The sequence below is a fragment of the Leuciscus leuciscus genome (assembly GCF_965113295.1).
Source record: "Leuciscus leuciscus genome assembly, chromosome: 20".
Classification (NCBI taxonomy): Eukaryota; Metazoa; Chordata; class Actinopteri; order Cypriniformes; family Leuciscidae; genus Leuciscus; species Leuciscus leuciscus.
This window is the reverse complement of record NC_138744.1, coordinates 4,362,831-4,377,692: the sequence shown is the minus strand read 5'-3', so window position 1 is coordinate 4,377,692 and position 14,862 is coordinate 4,362,831. Positions and strand designations below refer to the sequence as shown.

Here is a 14,862-nt window from a genome sequence, read left to right as displayed (position 1 = left end):
TTCTGCTTGTTCGAGTCACTTCATGGCCTGCTGTCATGTGAAAGGAATAGTTCACCTTAAAATGAAAAGTCTGTCATTGTCTACCAAGTCTCATTTGTCGAATCATATCGATTACTTTTGTAGTTCTTTTAGGGTGCTTGTTGGATCAGAATTTATTCGTTTAAGTTCAATGTAAGGTTCTCTTATGCTCACACAATGGCTGCACTTATTCGATCAAAAATACAGTAAAATTACAGTATATTATTAGAATTTAAAATAACTTTTCTATTTTATTATATTTCAAGTAATTTATGCCTGTGATGGTAAAGCTGAATTTTCAGCATCATTACTCCAGTCTTCAGTGTCACATGATCCTTCAGAAATCATTCTAATATGCTGATTTGATGCTCAAGAAACATTCCTTATTATTGTCAATGCTGAAAATGCTGCTTAACACTTTTATGGAAATTGCAAAAAAATTACTATTCTTTGATGAAAGTATTTGAAATAAAAAAAAATAATAATTTTGACATTTTAAATGTCTTTTGTGCATCCTTGCTGAACAAAAAAAAATAAAAAAAAAGCAAAAAATAAAAAAAGTATTTTGAACAGAGGTGTATGTTCCCTTTAGCTTTATTGCCTTGGATAAACATATTGTGCCTTGTGTTAAATCAAATCAGTAAAAGGTTCAGTGTTCAATAGACATTCTTTTCCAATTTCTGAAGATGCTTTTCAGAAATGTTTTTTTTTTTTTCTGAAGAAGCTCCAACAAATGAAACACTGAAAAAATAAAAGTCCATTTGTCTATGCATCAATTCTAGCAAACATAAGGCTACTTAAGTCCAGAGATCTGGTTTGTGAGTGCATTTCTCTGTTGTTCTCGAGTGCTTGGAGGAAAACTGACAAATGTGTGTGCGAGTCTGGACAGAAGCGTCCTGAGCTGGTCCAGCATCCCTCTGATGCCGCCACCATCTGTCAAGGCTGTTTCTGATTGGCTGGAGGTTCCGAGGGTAGGGACTCATGCAACGAGAGGACACCGGGGCAGAATATCGACTCTGAGCTGTTTTTGGAGCGAAAGTGTGGGAGATACACGTCTAGCTGTAAGTTTTATAGAAGAACAGAGATGAAGTAAAAAAGTCAAAGGCCAAAGTAATGGCTTTATTGCTCTTGCCTTGGCTGACAGGGCCAGAGCTGAACCTGATGAAACCTTAGAGCTGTACAGGGCTATCAATATCAAAGTCTGCACATGAGTTATACGTTTACAGTCTGAGGAGAAAGACACCCTGGTGTCTGTAAGGTACATTGCTGTCTAAAAATGTAGAAGCTCATATGTATTGTGGTGTTTATGTTTGAAAGCTGTGTTTACGATGTTTATGAGGAGCCACGGACCGAAGGTACCACGCATCTTAGGTACATATTGTGTCTGTTGGGTTTTTTCTTGCTGTTTTTGGCTGGGCGTCTATGACAGCCCATTGAACCATATGGTAAAAAGTTGCCAAATTTGGCACACTGATTGGGAAGGGTATGAATTTCATTTTGACCAACTGGTTTAACTCTGATGTTAGTGTTGGCCCACCAATAGTCCATTTACTGACTGATGTAATGCTTACAAAAAGCTAGGCTGATAAGTGGTAAATTATGTTTTTTTGCGCAAACAAAGCACTCGCGTTGCTTCATGAAATTGAGGTTTAACTACTTGAATCACATGGACTACTTATATATCTTTACTACCTTGCAGGGGCTTGAAAGTGGTAGTTGCGTAGACCGTCAATGGAGGGACAGAAAGCTCTCAGATTTCATTAAAAATATCTTAATTTTCCAAAGATGAACGAAAGTCTCACAGGTTTGGAACGACATGAGGGCGAGTAATTAATGACAGAAATAAAAATTTTGGGTGAACTAACCCTTTAATGGTTTTAGACACACAGCAATGCTCATTACGAAGTCTACACAAATTTACGCTGCTTCTTAAATAGGGGTGGGAATCTTTAGGAACCTCACGATCCGATCCAGTTCCGATTCTGGGAGTCACGATCCAATTCCAGAACGATTCTTGATCTACTTTTCCCTCCATATTAAATCATTTACCAACTTGAAAATCTTAAAATCTTTTTATTTATTTAATTACATAAGTATCATCACATAATATTATATGTATTTATTTTTTTTATTACAATTTTTTTTAATTTTATTAATATCCTTGTAATTCATTTCAACCTTTCTGAACTTTATAAAAAATATTATTTTATAGACTGTTCGAGTATTTGTGTGCGAGGAATTGGAAGCAACGCAATGTCATCATGCATCTGCGGTGAAAAATTAAGCTCAGAATCTATTCTGAATCGTTGGAGAGAGAATCGCGATGCATCGATTTTTTTCTCCCACCCATTTCAGGCGTTTCCATAAAACTGTTCATGGAGAGTGTTGCGCTATCTTTTGAAATACGTTTTTGCTGTGCCTTTCAATTATTGTGAAACAATCCATTTCAGATTTAGTCCTTAAATAGCACATAAAATTGCTGCACTAGTCGTTGTATGATGATCCCTGACTGTCTAAGTGGGTGTTTTTTAGACATAATAAGCTTCAAAGTGGACTAGACTTTATGCCACAAGTCAAAGGACGGTCTATACACTAAGGTTACTTTAGCAGTTCTAGCGCCACCTATTGGTTAGAAAATCACTCCTCAGAACTCTGGAAATCTTCAAGTGGTGCTCACCGCAGAGCCAAATGATGTAATGGGTGGAGCTTTAACTAGTCCTGCTCCACCTCTGTGGACCTAATTAGGGTTAGGGTGTGGCTAGACCCTTAAAACCCCACCCCTAACATTCATAGAGGAGGAGCTGGACGTCAAGCTCCACCCATTGGATCTGCAGTGAGGATGATGAAGATGATTTTTTTTTTTTCGGTTTTGGTGCTTTCTTTAGTTCCGTGCTGCGAACTATTGGATTGTTGTGTTTTTCCAGGAATGTGCCTTAAAGTCAACCCACCTAAGAAGACTTCTTCAATGCAGTCACGGCCAGTGCTGTGCTGAATTGTTAGGGATTGTAACACCTAGTGCTATTAAGCAAATTGAAGTATGATAATTCATCGATATTCATACAATATAAATCCTTAGTTCAGCCATATAGCCGATCCACCATTTTACATGGTTTTTCAGTCATTCTACAGTAATGCATATATTAATTTTACCATGACAATTGAATGCTAACATTATTCAAAGCGACTTGCGCTGCATTCGAGGTATAGATTAATTAAATTTAGTGGATGACTTTGCAGATGAATGTTTGGAAACAGCACCACATACTGGTCAAATGTTGTATGTTCCGGTTAAATATAGACTTTGAACTAATTGGAATTAAAGCATAGTTCTGTCTTGCATTTTTATTATCAACATGCAGTCCCTTACCTGTCGTCCTCTCCTCCTCCTCCTCTCCCAGATGCGAGGTATGCTGTCCCCCCCTCCTACCGACAACAGCCCTCCTTCGCTGCTGCTCCCTCCTACGAGCAACCCGACTGGAATCCTCGTCTGTGTGTGATCAGTGGAAATCAGCTCTACATGTTGGACCAGGAGGAGGTACTGGCAGCCCAATCACATGTAATCATGCACTTCCTCAAGCACTTCCTTTCCAGCCCCTTCCTTTACTGAGTTTGTGTGCCGGGTGGTAATTTAACCGCCAGTTCACAGGAGGATCTTTATTTGAGACTTGACACGGCTCAAAACACACACTTTCTATTTCTATATTCTTTAGTTGACTTGCATGTACAGTCTGGGAGTGATGTAAGTGCAATTGTGTAACTTGCATAAGTATTTAGTGTGGTGAGTCATTATTATCAGTTTGTTAATTATCAGTAGTCTGATTAAATCAATATTTGAAGAATACCAGTTTTTATTCTAAATATTTTTCAATGACAAGTAACAAAAGTAAGGAGCGGTTACATATATACATACATATATATATATATATTAGTGCTGGGCAAAGATTAATCGCGATTAATCGCATCCAAAATAAAAGTGTGTTTGCATAATATATGTGTGTGTACTGTGTATAATTATTTTGTATATATAAATACACACATATGCATGTATTTATTTAAGAAATATTTGCATGTATATACTGTATATGTATTTATTCATAATTTATATTATATATAAATATAAATAATTTATATATAAATAAAAAAAATCTTAAATATATACATGCATATGTGTGTATTTATATATACAAAATAATTATACACTGTACACACACATATATTATGCAAACACAAACTTTTATTTTGGATGCGATTAATCGCGATTAATCTTTGCCCAGCACTAATATATATATATATATATATATATATATATTAGAGGTGGGCATAGATTAATTTTTTTAATCTAGATTAATCTAGATTAATTTTGAAATTAATCTAGATTAATCTAGATTAAAATGGCTCATTTGAATTCTGCCGAAGGCATTCAGAATATGTGTGCTACCCAAATAATGACTATAAAAGTAAGTCTTTGAGAACGGGTTTCTCAAGCCAGGTGGCGCATTAGACCAGGGGCTCATCTCCTGTTTCCAAAATGCATCACAAACTGCTTGAGAAAGCTGTTCTACTCATAGACTGTAAAAGGTTACTACTGTACTGTTACCGTCCGTAGGCAACATTAGGTAGGCCTATGTTATTATCAACTACTATAGGCTATCAATTAGGGATGGGCGATATGGCCTAAAATCTATATTGTGATATACATTGCAGCCTCTTGCGATAACGATATACAGTATATTATAATAAAACCATTTCAGAACAGATTACACAGACCCATGCTAAACAACTGCTAAATGTATTTTTTTTTAAAGGGTGTATGTAGTTTTGAGAACATATATTGTGCAAAACTGTAAGTATACAACATAATTTTGCAGATAAATAAAATTTAAGTACACTAGCTGCAGAGACTTAAGTAGGTCTAATGTTTATTATGGCTTGGAGCTTATGAAACCCCAAATTTAAAATTAGAATATTGTCTAACTGATGTCTTTTCAGTTAAAAAGAAACACAACAACGATTCTTAAAATCGAGATTATGTGCTACACCACTAAGATATATTGGAATGGGAATAATACGCGCGCGCTGGTATTCAGTGATATCATGTTTCGTTTTGAATTTGAGGTGGTCGAACGGATTAGTCGTGTGTTAACTTACCGAACTGTTACCCCACACACTCTGTATATAGTTTGCTGCTGCTCGTCTGACGGCTTAAACCCGAACCAAGTGCAAATAATGGATGTTGCACCGATCTTTTTCACCAGCTTTCACTTTCAGCCGTGTTTACTTAAGATGACGACGAATATGCGTTGCAGCCGGGTGTACCTCGCGGCCGCGGGTAGATTGCGTCATCATAGCTTGTGTAGTATAGAGCCATCTCCCAACCCAACTTGGAGAATAGATTAACAGCGATATTTTTTTTATCGCGCGATAAGAGTCTCGCGTTAACGCAGCACGTTAACGCCGATAACGGCCCACCACTAATATATATATATATATATATATATATATATACATAATAACCGCTCCTTACTTTTGTTACTTGTCATTGAAAAAAAAAAAATATATATATATATATAAATACGCACACACACACACACACGCACACACACACACGTATGATTTATACATGTATCAGGTTATAATATAAGTACAATATACAGTATTATGTCATAATATAATAGTGTATGTAAAAAAAAAAAAATAGTATTTATATTGTTTTAATAAACCCGATAAATATATATTATATGTTATATTAATTAATTATTATTGTTGAAATATATCCGATAAATAATCTATTGTAATACAGTATAAACACAGTATACAGTGTTATATTATAATAGAGTATGTAAATATAATGTTGTAATATACCTGATAAATAATATATTATATATAATATTATTATGGTCGCATAATTCTATAACATTATAATATATACAGTATATAATATTTTTTTAAGTTATTAATTAAAAGTCTATATAAATATATTTAATTTTTTTTAATTTTTTTTTAGCAAATGAAATGTACACGAAATTGCTGCAGTTAACCAAACAGTGATTACTCGCAATTTATAAAAACTGCATTTCAATTTCTGAAAAGAGAAATAGTTTCTTATTCAAATGATCACTGGTGGAGGGGTTCAGATGCAATTTGCTTGTTTTAGTAAATAAAAACAATACAAATATATATATTAGGCTGGGATGTGAACACAAGTTCCTTTGCTTGTTAAATTAAAACTTTCTCTACAGCAGAAGTTCCAACTCCCTTATTTTTTTGCATTCTTAAAGTCCTTAAGTCCGAAATTTCCGTATGCGTTTTTTCAGATTCGTCATTCGGTGACTCTGAATTGTCAAAACACCTCTCAAAATGCTTGATACGGATGCGAAAAACGCTGAAAATCGAACCCGATCCGAATTTTTTTATGACGGACGAAAGTTTCGGAGGCAGTGTGTAAACGTGATTGACAAAACATGAGGTCGTATTTATTTTTTAACGTGCGGAAATTTCAGATGCGAATTTCGGACTCAGTGTGCAAGGACCTTTAGAGTCTAGTCTGAGCGTACCTTGAGGAAGTCAGCCGGTGCGGTGCCTGTGGATCTAATGGACACGCTGGCTGAACTGTAAAGCAGGCAGTGATGTGGATCAGGTCTCTAGTGGAGGAGAGCGCTGAGAGGCTCATTAATCAGAGGCACCGTCCTGACTAATTGCACCCGTTTTGTTGCATGTCCCGATAAGGCCACACTTTGAATAGATGTGAATCAGTCGTGACAGGCTAATGGCTGTCACCTCTGTGAAGATGAGCACCATGAAATATTCATGGTTGTCACTCATCTGCTGCAGGGGACAGTTGCAGCCCTGTTTGTGTGTGTGAGGGTCTTCATTCAGGTCCTGTAGTGAATGACAATCATCTCCTCCATGAAGACATTTGCACTCTGGGAGTCTGCAGGGGGACATGCTTTCTCTGATTGTTTCAGGAGGTGTTGATGAGTGAGGCGAGTAAAGTACTTTCCAATCAGTTTATGGTGTTACCACTTTTAATTGTTTTAATTTGCTTTTCATTTTAGTACTTAGATGTCAAACTTCAAATTTATGTCAGTTGGTTCCAAAGTCAACATTTCTAATTTTCATTAAAAAAATGTAAGTGTAATTTTATTTCAGCATTATTTGAAGTAGAAAAATATTTAAAAAAAAATCAAATTCAAATATTAAATATTAAATCAATTAAATATTTTTTTAATAGTTTCAGTTTTTAGTTTCTCCTCAAGTTTACTCAGGTGTCCTATAAGAGTAACTATTATTTATAATATATATATATATATATATATATATATATGTATATATACTTTCTTTAAAAAAAAGATGAAAAAATATATAATGTTTAATATACATATATTTACTATTAGTGTTACTATTATTTAATATATAAATTATTTATTACATTATATATTATAATAATTATATTATATTAATATTTTATATTATATTATGTAATTAAAAAAAAACACCTAAAAACTACTTATGGTAATTTTGTTTTTTTAAAAGTGTGCTTATATTTCTTAAAATAAATACCACTTGATATGTATTTCATGAAATGACATTGATAGGCTACATTATATCAATAACCGTCTAAATATATTTAAATACTGTTATTTGTCTGATTTACAGTTAATTTGAGTCATCACATACAATCATGTTGAAAGAGAATCAAATTCAGAGTAGGTTACAGTTACGTGGATGATAGACATGTAGTGACTTGCTATGCTCAGAAACAGCCTTTAGAGGGAGTGAGAGAGTGAGGAGTGATTTGCCGCCATGTCATTAGATCCTAATTGATGTTTGGTGACAGTGGCCCACGTCCGACTCCACTCGCTCTCTGTGCACCAGCCCTCAGATGAATGGTCCTCGCACAGATCTGTGCAACCGTGACACTGCGTTACGCAAGTAGACCCAGAGCAAGGCTTCTCTCGCTGTGAGTGGGCGGCAGCCATTCTTGTAGTTGCCCCAGGAATCAGGCTATGGAATCATGCGCTAACCAAACCGCTCTCTGTGGCTGCTCGCATTGTGTTTCATTGTGGTATTCCAAGATGTCACAGTAAATATATTAATTAGTATGGACACAGTCAACAGAGAGGCTTTGATCGCAGCTGACGCTGTGACAGAACATGACAAGTCTTTGAGAAGAGCCGTTAGCATTGTGGGAGTCTGTTTGAACTGGAGGAAAAGATTATGTAATGGATTCCTGGGATGTGTCACGTGAAAACATGAGGAGAGCTCATGAAATGGTTCTTTCCCATTGAGAGCAACAGTAGCTGTCTAGTTTTGCAACATCCTTTCTGGCAGTATTTCTCCCATTAATTTCCCCCAAAGGGATTTTAATAAAGTCTTTGTTAATTCATGCCATTTAAGCAAAACAACCAGTTATGAGGTGTATCACAGCAAAATAATAGACAAAATAAAACACTTACTAAAAAATATGAAATATTTTATTTATGTCGTGCGATGTCTTAATTTTCCGAGGGGCCGGTTTGTTTGTGCAATTGCATAAAACCAGAAGACTTTCCAAATACTGATATAAGCAATAGGGTTTTTTTGAAAAGAAAATTGAAAAGAATAAATTATGAATAATTGACTGCCATTTTCTGATAATTAAGTAATCATGTAATCAGTAAAAAGTAACTAGTCTGATTATAAATTCAGATTTTAAAATGTAATACAATCTAATTACAAGTATTACGTTTTTGGAATCTGATTACGTAATCCAGGTTACAAATAATCAGTTACTGATTATTTATATATACTGTATATATGTGTGTGTGTGTGTGTGTGTGTGTGTGTGTTGCAGAAAGACTTATTAAAAATAATTTGAAATCATGCAGACTGACGGCTTCAATAGAAGCATATATCACCGATTAACACGCTCATTGCTCACAGTAAGTCTGTCTTTAAATGTTTAGAAGTTATTGTTAATAATCTATTCCCCTAATGAGTAAATAAATGGGATTCCTTATCTAAAATAGCCAATAGGTTTTAGTTGCTATTGCTAGTCAGAGGCAGGAAAAGAAAAGCTTGTATATTATAATGTTTTCAAATTAATTTAGTCAACTTTTAGGAGAGTTCTAGCTTATAAATGTTAGTCTCAACGCGAATGCTAATTTTAACCTCTTTTAACTGTTGAATAGAATGCACTAACATGGGTCTAAAGATGTCTGTTTTGTTATTTCATTTATCACTATTAAAAAATGTAAAAAGCAATGCAGAGCTGCAACAAGACAGGTTTTGTTAACAGATCGGACAGTTTTTGCTGCCATTTTGTTGTAGGTGGAGAATTAATTTCCATATATTTGTGGTGAGAAAACTGTGCATTCATCTATCTATATCTTTCAACTGCCACATCTGACTGATTGCAACTGTATTTCCAATCCATAATTCAATGATTGCACAGTAAAAATGAAACAGGAGATAATATATCTCTGGTACAACGTTCTCAGGATCAGGATACAAACAAGTGAAAATCATCCTGTGTCATTTATTACCAGAGCAGCTGGAACCTGACAGTGATGTGATGTTGATAGAAGCAGACAGATCTCATCCTTCTTCTCTTTACCTTCGCTGTTCTGCTGTGATACCGCGGTGTTCACGGGGCAGATCCGGGATGGAGCGGGATGTCAGCGAAGTCAGTCGAGGGTCGGGGCCAGTCGGGCTGCCGGCGGGGTGCTGTCAGGTTGGGCTGTGATCTATTAGCGCACCATTAGGACAGAACGGACTGCACACCTGCTGCTCTCCTCCCTGTTTCCTCCCTCACTTGCCCCATCACACAGCTGGGCTGGTTTAGACCGCGCTGACATATGGCATTCTCCCCTATAGAGCAGCATGGATGCGTTTGCCAAGCCTGAGCTCAGTCCAGATTTAGGTGGGATACACACAGAAAGGGTTCTTGGGTTCAAAACAGCTAGATGTTAAACAACAGGACACAGATGCCTCAAAGCTGAACTACTGTATTCTAAAGGTGAAATTAGTGTCACCAACACATAATCAATCTTTTCCTTCTAACACGCCCCCAATCTGCTATTGGTTATAAATATATATATATATACAGTACAGGCCAAAAGTTTGGACACATTACTATTTTTTATGTTTTTGAAAGAAGTTTCTTCTGCTCATCAAGCCTGCATTTATTTGATCAAAAATACAGATTTTTTTTTATATTGTGGTATATTATTACAATTTAAAATAATTGGTTTTCAATTTATTATACTTTAAATTATCATTTATTTCTGTGATGCAAAGCTGAATTTTCAGGATCATTACTCCAGTCTTCAGTGTCACATGTGACATCCGGTTATGAAAAAATATTAAGCAGCAGAACTGTTTCCAACTTTGATAATGAATCATCATATTAGAATGATTTCTAAAGGATCATGTGATAGACTGGAGTAATGATCCTGAAAATTCAGCTTTGCATCACAGAAATGAATGATAATTTAAAGTATAATAATTGAAAACCAATTATTTTAAATTGTAATAATATATCACAATATTTAAAAAAAATCTGTATTTTTGATCAAATAAATGCAGGCTTGATGAGCAGAAGAAACTTCTTTCAAAAACATTAAAAATGTGTCCAAACTTTTGGCCTGTACTGATACTATATATATAATACAATGAAGTCTGGATCAAGCTGGAGAGTTTTAATACATGCAAGAAATGGCTACCAAATTTGAATAAAAAAATACTGTTGCCACTGAAAAAAAAATCTACTTTTCTCTTATTTCATAAAATATAGGGCATCCTTTATCCAAGGGAAATTATTTTTAATGATAACTTATAAACCATTAAAGACAGCACTACTGTGAGCTCTGAGGTTGTTAAGCCATCATGCTGCATTATTTAACCTTATTATAATTTTTTTTTAATTAAGCATATTTAGCAGTGGAATTCCTAATGAAAAATTTCATTATTCTCCCCATTATATAAATTATATACCCATGATTCTGCAGCAAAATCTCCACCAATCAGAGAATCAAAACAAGGTACTGGCACTAAGGCCCTGTTTACACCTGGTATTAAGAAGTATTTTCATCAATCCGATCACAAGTGAATGACGCTAAATACAGGTCTAGACAACATCGTTTTCAACTAAAAACGAAAAACCCAAAATGCTATTTTTTGAAACCGATACCGCTATCACACACAGAAAGGGTTCTTGGGTTCAAAACAGCTAGATGTTAAACAACAGGACACAGATGTCTCAAAGCTATCACTCACTATCCAGCTAGATTCATCATCAATCACCCCATCAAGGGCGGTCAGAAATCTTGGAGTAATATTGGATGACCAGCTGACCTTCACAGACCACATCTCAAAGACAGCTCGATCATGCAGGTTTGCACTGCACAACATCAGGAAGATCAGGCCTTTCCTAACTGAGCATGCAACACAACTTCTCGTCCAAGCGCTGGTCATATCTAGGCTTGATTACTGCAATGCTCTTCTGGCTGGACTTCCATCATGTGCAACTCTACAAATGATCCAGAATGCTGCAGCTCGTCTTGTCAAGCCAAAAAGGGCCCACGTCACTCCTCTGTTCATCTCTCTGCACTGGCTACCTCTCGCTGCTCGCATCAAGTTCAAGGCATTGACGCTTGCTTACAGATCTATCACAGGCTCAGCTCCCTCCTACTTTCACTCGCTCCTATGAGTCTACATCCCTACCAGAAGCCTACGATTGGTCAACGAGCGACGTCTCGTGGTTCCAACACAGAGAGCCACAAAATCACTTTCCAGAACATTCTCATTCACGGTTCCATGCTGGTGGAATGCTTTCCTTTTCCTTTCATCCTCCCTCATCGGGCTTTTGCCCCTCTGAACAATGCCTGAACTTTGTATTTTGAGCACTTCTTGCTTTGTTTTTGCCTCTTCACGATGACTCGCTTAATTTAGTCCTAAATTGTAATTCGCTTTGGACAAAAGCGTCTGCTAAATGACTAAATGTACCGTTGTCATCTCCGTGTAAACTATAAAAACACACATTTGTGAAAATGGTGAAGTCATGTGCATGCTTATTTTGTTTTCAGTCTATTCATGGATTTCATCAGGTCCCTTTCCACAGGTGTATTAATCAAGCACAATGCAGTCTGCATTCATAATCTAGGTGCTTGATTTTATACACCTGTGGAAAGGGACCTGATGAAACCCATGAATAGACCTTATGCGCCAGAGAAACAAGCCCACAGCCATCTTTGAACTTCTTTGAACTTCTGTTTTTTTGCGGTAGCTCTGTATATTTCTATGGCATCGCTGTCGAAGGAGAAGTGGATCTACTTATTGTAGAGTTAATGAAAGTTATCATGAGCATTGTAATGTTTGAAGTGGATGCCATAACAAACGTCAGTAGACCGGGAAGATTTTAAAACGCGCTGTTCATTCAGAGCGTTTTTAGTCGTTTCCGCGGATCCGTGTGAACGGGGATAGTTTTGACAATGTTGTCATCTGTCCGTGAAAAATGCAAAGGAAAAACTATTTTCAATTTTTACTACATCGTCGTCATATAAATGTACCCTAAAACGCTTTTAGCTTATCCACTTTCAAACACTTCCAGAGGTAGTCAAAAATGCATTCGACCGGATTTTGTAGACGCTCACGTGGTCGAATGCATTTGAACAGCCTCAATAGACACCTTCTCTCCGGCTACTGACTTAATGCGGAAACATTACGGGAAGCGCGCTAGCCAGACGGGATTTAAACCTTGTCGGCCGAAGACCTATGTTTGGTTTGAAAATGAAAAACATACCAAGCACAATGTTCTCTCACCATTCCTGATTTCTAACACAGCGTTTCAAGAGCAGAAACAAAAGCTGATGCTCTCCGTATGTTTTTTCCGTCATCTCCTTTCGCATTTATATATAAAATGTGAGTTTATTTCATCCATTAGATCAAAAGAGAGTTTGTATCGTTGTGATTCACCATGTACGTAGCTGGTTGGTTTGGTTAATGTCTTGTAACTCTTTAATAAAGACTTCTGGAAGACTAAAAACACTTCCGGAACCAAGGCCGTTGGAAAAGTGGGCGGGCACTGTTGCGCTCTATATCCAGTGATTGCTCGTCTGTTGGGCAGCTGATTGTCGATCAGTAGTGGGTCCATCTCCACCTGGTCTCTGACTCTGTGTTTTGTTCACAGATACTCTCTGTGTTGTGTGGCAGATAACATTGAACCAGGTAATTGCTGCCAAGCCAACACAGTCGCCCAGCTGAAATCACAAGTAGAGTCCCACAAGTCCTGATACACATTGTAGATGTGAATTTATTGGTTTCAGTTTCTTGAAATTAGCATGATTGTGACAGACCAAGCCTAAATTAAATCTGTTCATCATATAAAGCGATTGTGTCTCTTCAGAAAATTTGGACTAAACCCCTCAATTCATATGGATTAGTTTTACAATCTTTTTATGAACATTTTGAAGTGTCAAAGTGTCAGTTGCGTAGCCGTCAATGGAGGGACAGAAAGATCTCAGATTTCATCAAAAAGATCTTCATTTGTGTTCCGAAGATTGGTTTGGTTTGGAACAACATGAGGGTAATTAATGACAGAATCTTCATTTTTGGGTGAACTGTCCCTTTAATGGTGTGCACTGAGTTTATCCTTAAAAATAAATCTGCACTGCCTGCATAGTAGATAATTGTTCACATAAAAGGGCATGTACGTTAATAAACAGCGATCTTGCATGCTTTCTAGTATGTCATGAAGGATTTATTGCATGCTGTGCATCTTTTATGAGGCAATACTTCATGCAATTTTGTTGCAGCTGGCTATAGAGCCATTTTAAAAGACGTACAAGTAAAACATAATATTTAGTTTGCTTTGCCCTAACAGAAAGCACCCTCATGGTTATAACATAATGTAGACATCCTTCATTTTTTAAACTATAAAGACAAACCGCACGAATGCACCGTCAGGCGGAGTGCGCACCATTATCTTACCGTCAGTCAGCTGTGTCGATCCCTTCAGACCGCCTAAATCTGCATTCTTCTCTGTGTGTGAAAAGCTGAGCTGTGCATAAAAATGGAAAGAGTTTCCCATAATGCAGCTGGGTCCGAGTGACAAGGCCACCCCTGAAACATTTTAGCTGCTTCCCATAGGGCTCAGTGTCTGATCCTCTCTTGCCCCACTCATTTATCACACCAGACTGTAGGTAATCGCCTCCTTCACAGCCTTGCTCTCGATATCCCGATCGCATCTCCCTCCAGATAGTGCCGGTGAACACAGGAGAGACGCTCACGCCGCTAAACAACCCCTGTGCAATTTGAAGGCAAACTTGCACTGAGATGTTGTCGTCCGTTGTGCTTGCGGACCCCGAGCTCACGAAGATGAGTGAGCTCTCCCTATTAAGAAGAACTCCCGTGAGATGCAGCCGCATACCGAGGCTTAAATAAACACATTTAACACACAAGTTTGCAATTATTTTCCCCACTCACCCCAAACACACACACATTGCTTTATTATTTCAAGGAATCTAGTCTCAACGGGACTTGTTGTTTTAATAGCGGAGGTTTCCGACTGGTTTAGCGCAGAGCCCTGCACGTTTGACTCAGCTTGCCGTATTGACCTCACACTCTTTGCACTGACCTTTTATCTCTGCTCTCCCGCAGGTTCACCCTTTGTTGATGCGCGAGCGGCGCTCCGAGTCGCACAGGAACAAGCTGCTGCGACGGACGGTCAGCGTGCCTGTGGAGGGGAGGCACCATCCTGAAATGGGTGAGTCGCACGCGTGCTCAATCTGATGCCTTGACAGTGACACCTTTAACAAAGCGCCTACACTATTTAAAATGAAGGTTCTTTATTGGTTCCATGAAGGA

The 14,862-nt window shown here is 37.2% G+C and overlaps 1 protein-coding gene and 1 long non-coding RNA gene across 2 annotated transcripts in view; one reads left to right on the top strand and one right to left on the bottom strand.

Annotated features, from left to right (window-relative positions):
* The window catches only part of LOC309484522, a 150,553-nt gene that overhangs the window by 9,961 nt on the left and 125,730 nt on the right, over positions 1–14,862 (bottom strand). The gene's annotated exons all lie outside the window — the stretch shown is intronic.
* syngap1b (synaptic Ras GTPase activating protein 1b) overlaps positions 1–14,862 on the top strand; it is a 140,574-nt gene that overhangs the window by 31,913 nt on the left and 93,799 nt on the right. The window contains 2 exon segments of the mRNA XM_082150640.1: positions 3,417–3,553; positions 14,656–14,761. Of these exon segments, the coding sequence (XP_082006766.1) occupies positions 3,417–3,553; positions 14,656–14,761 (243 nt within the window).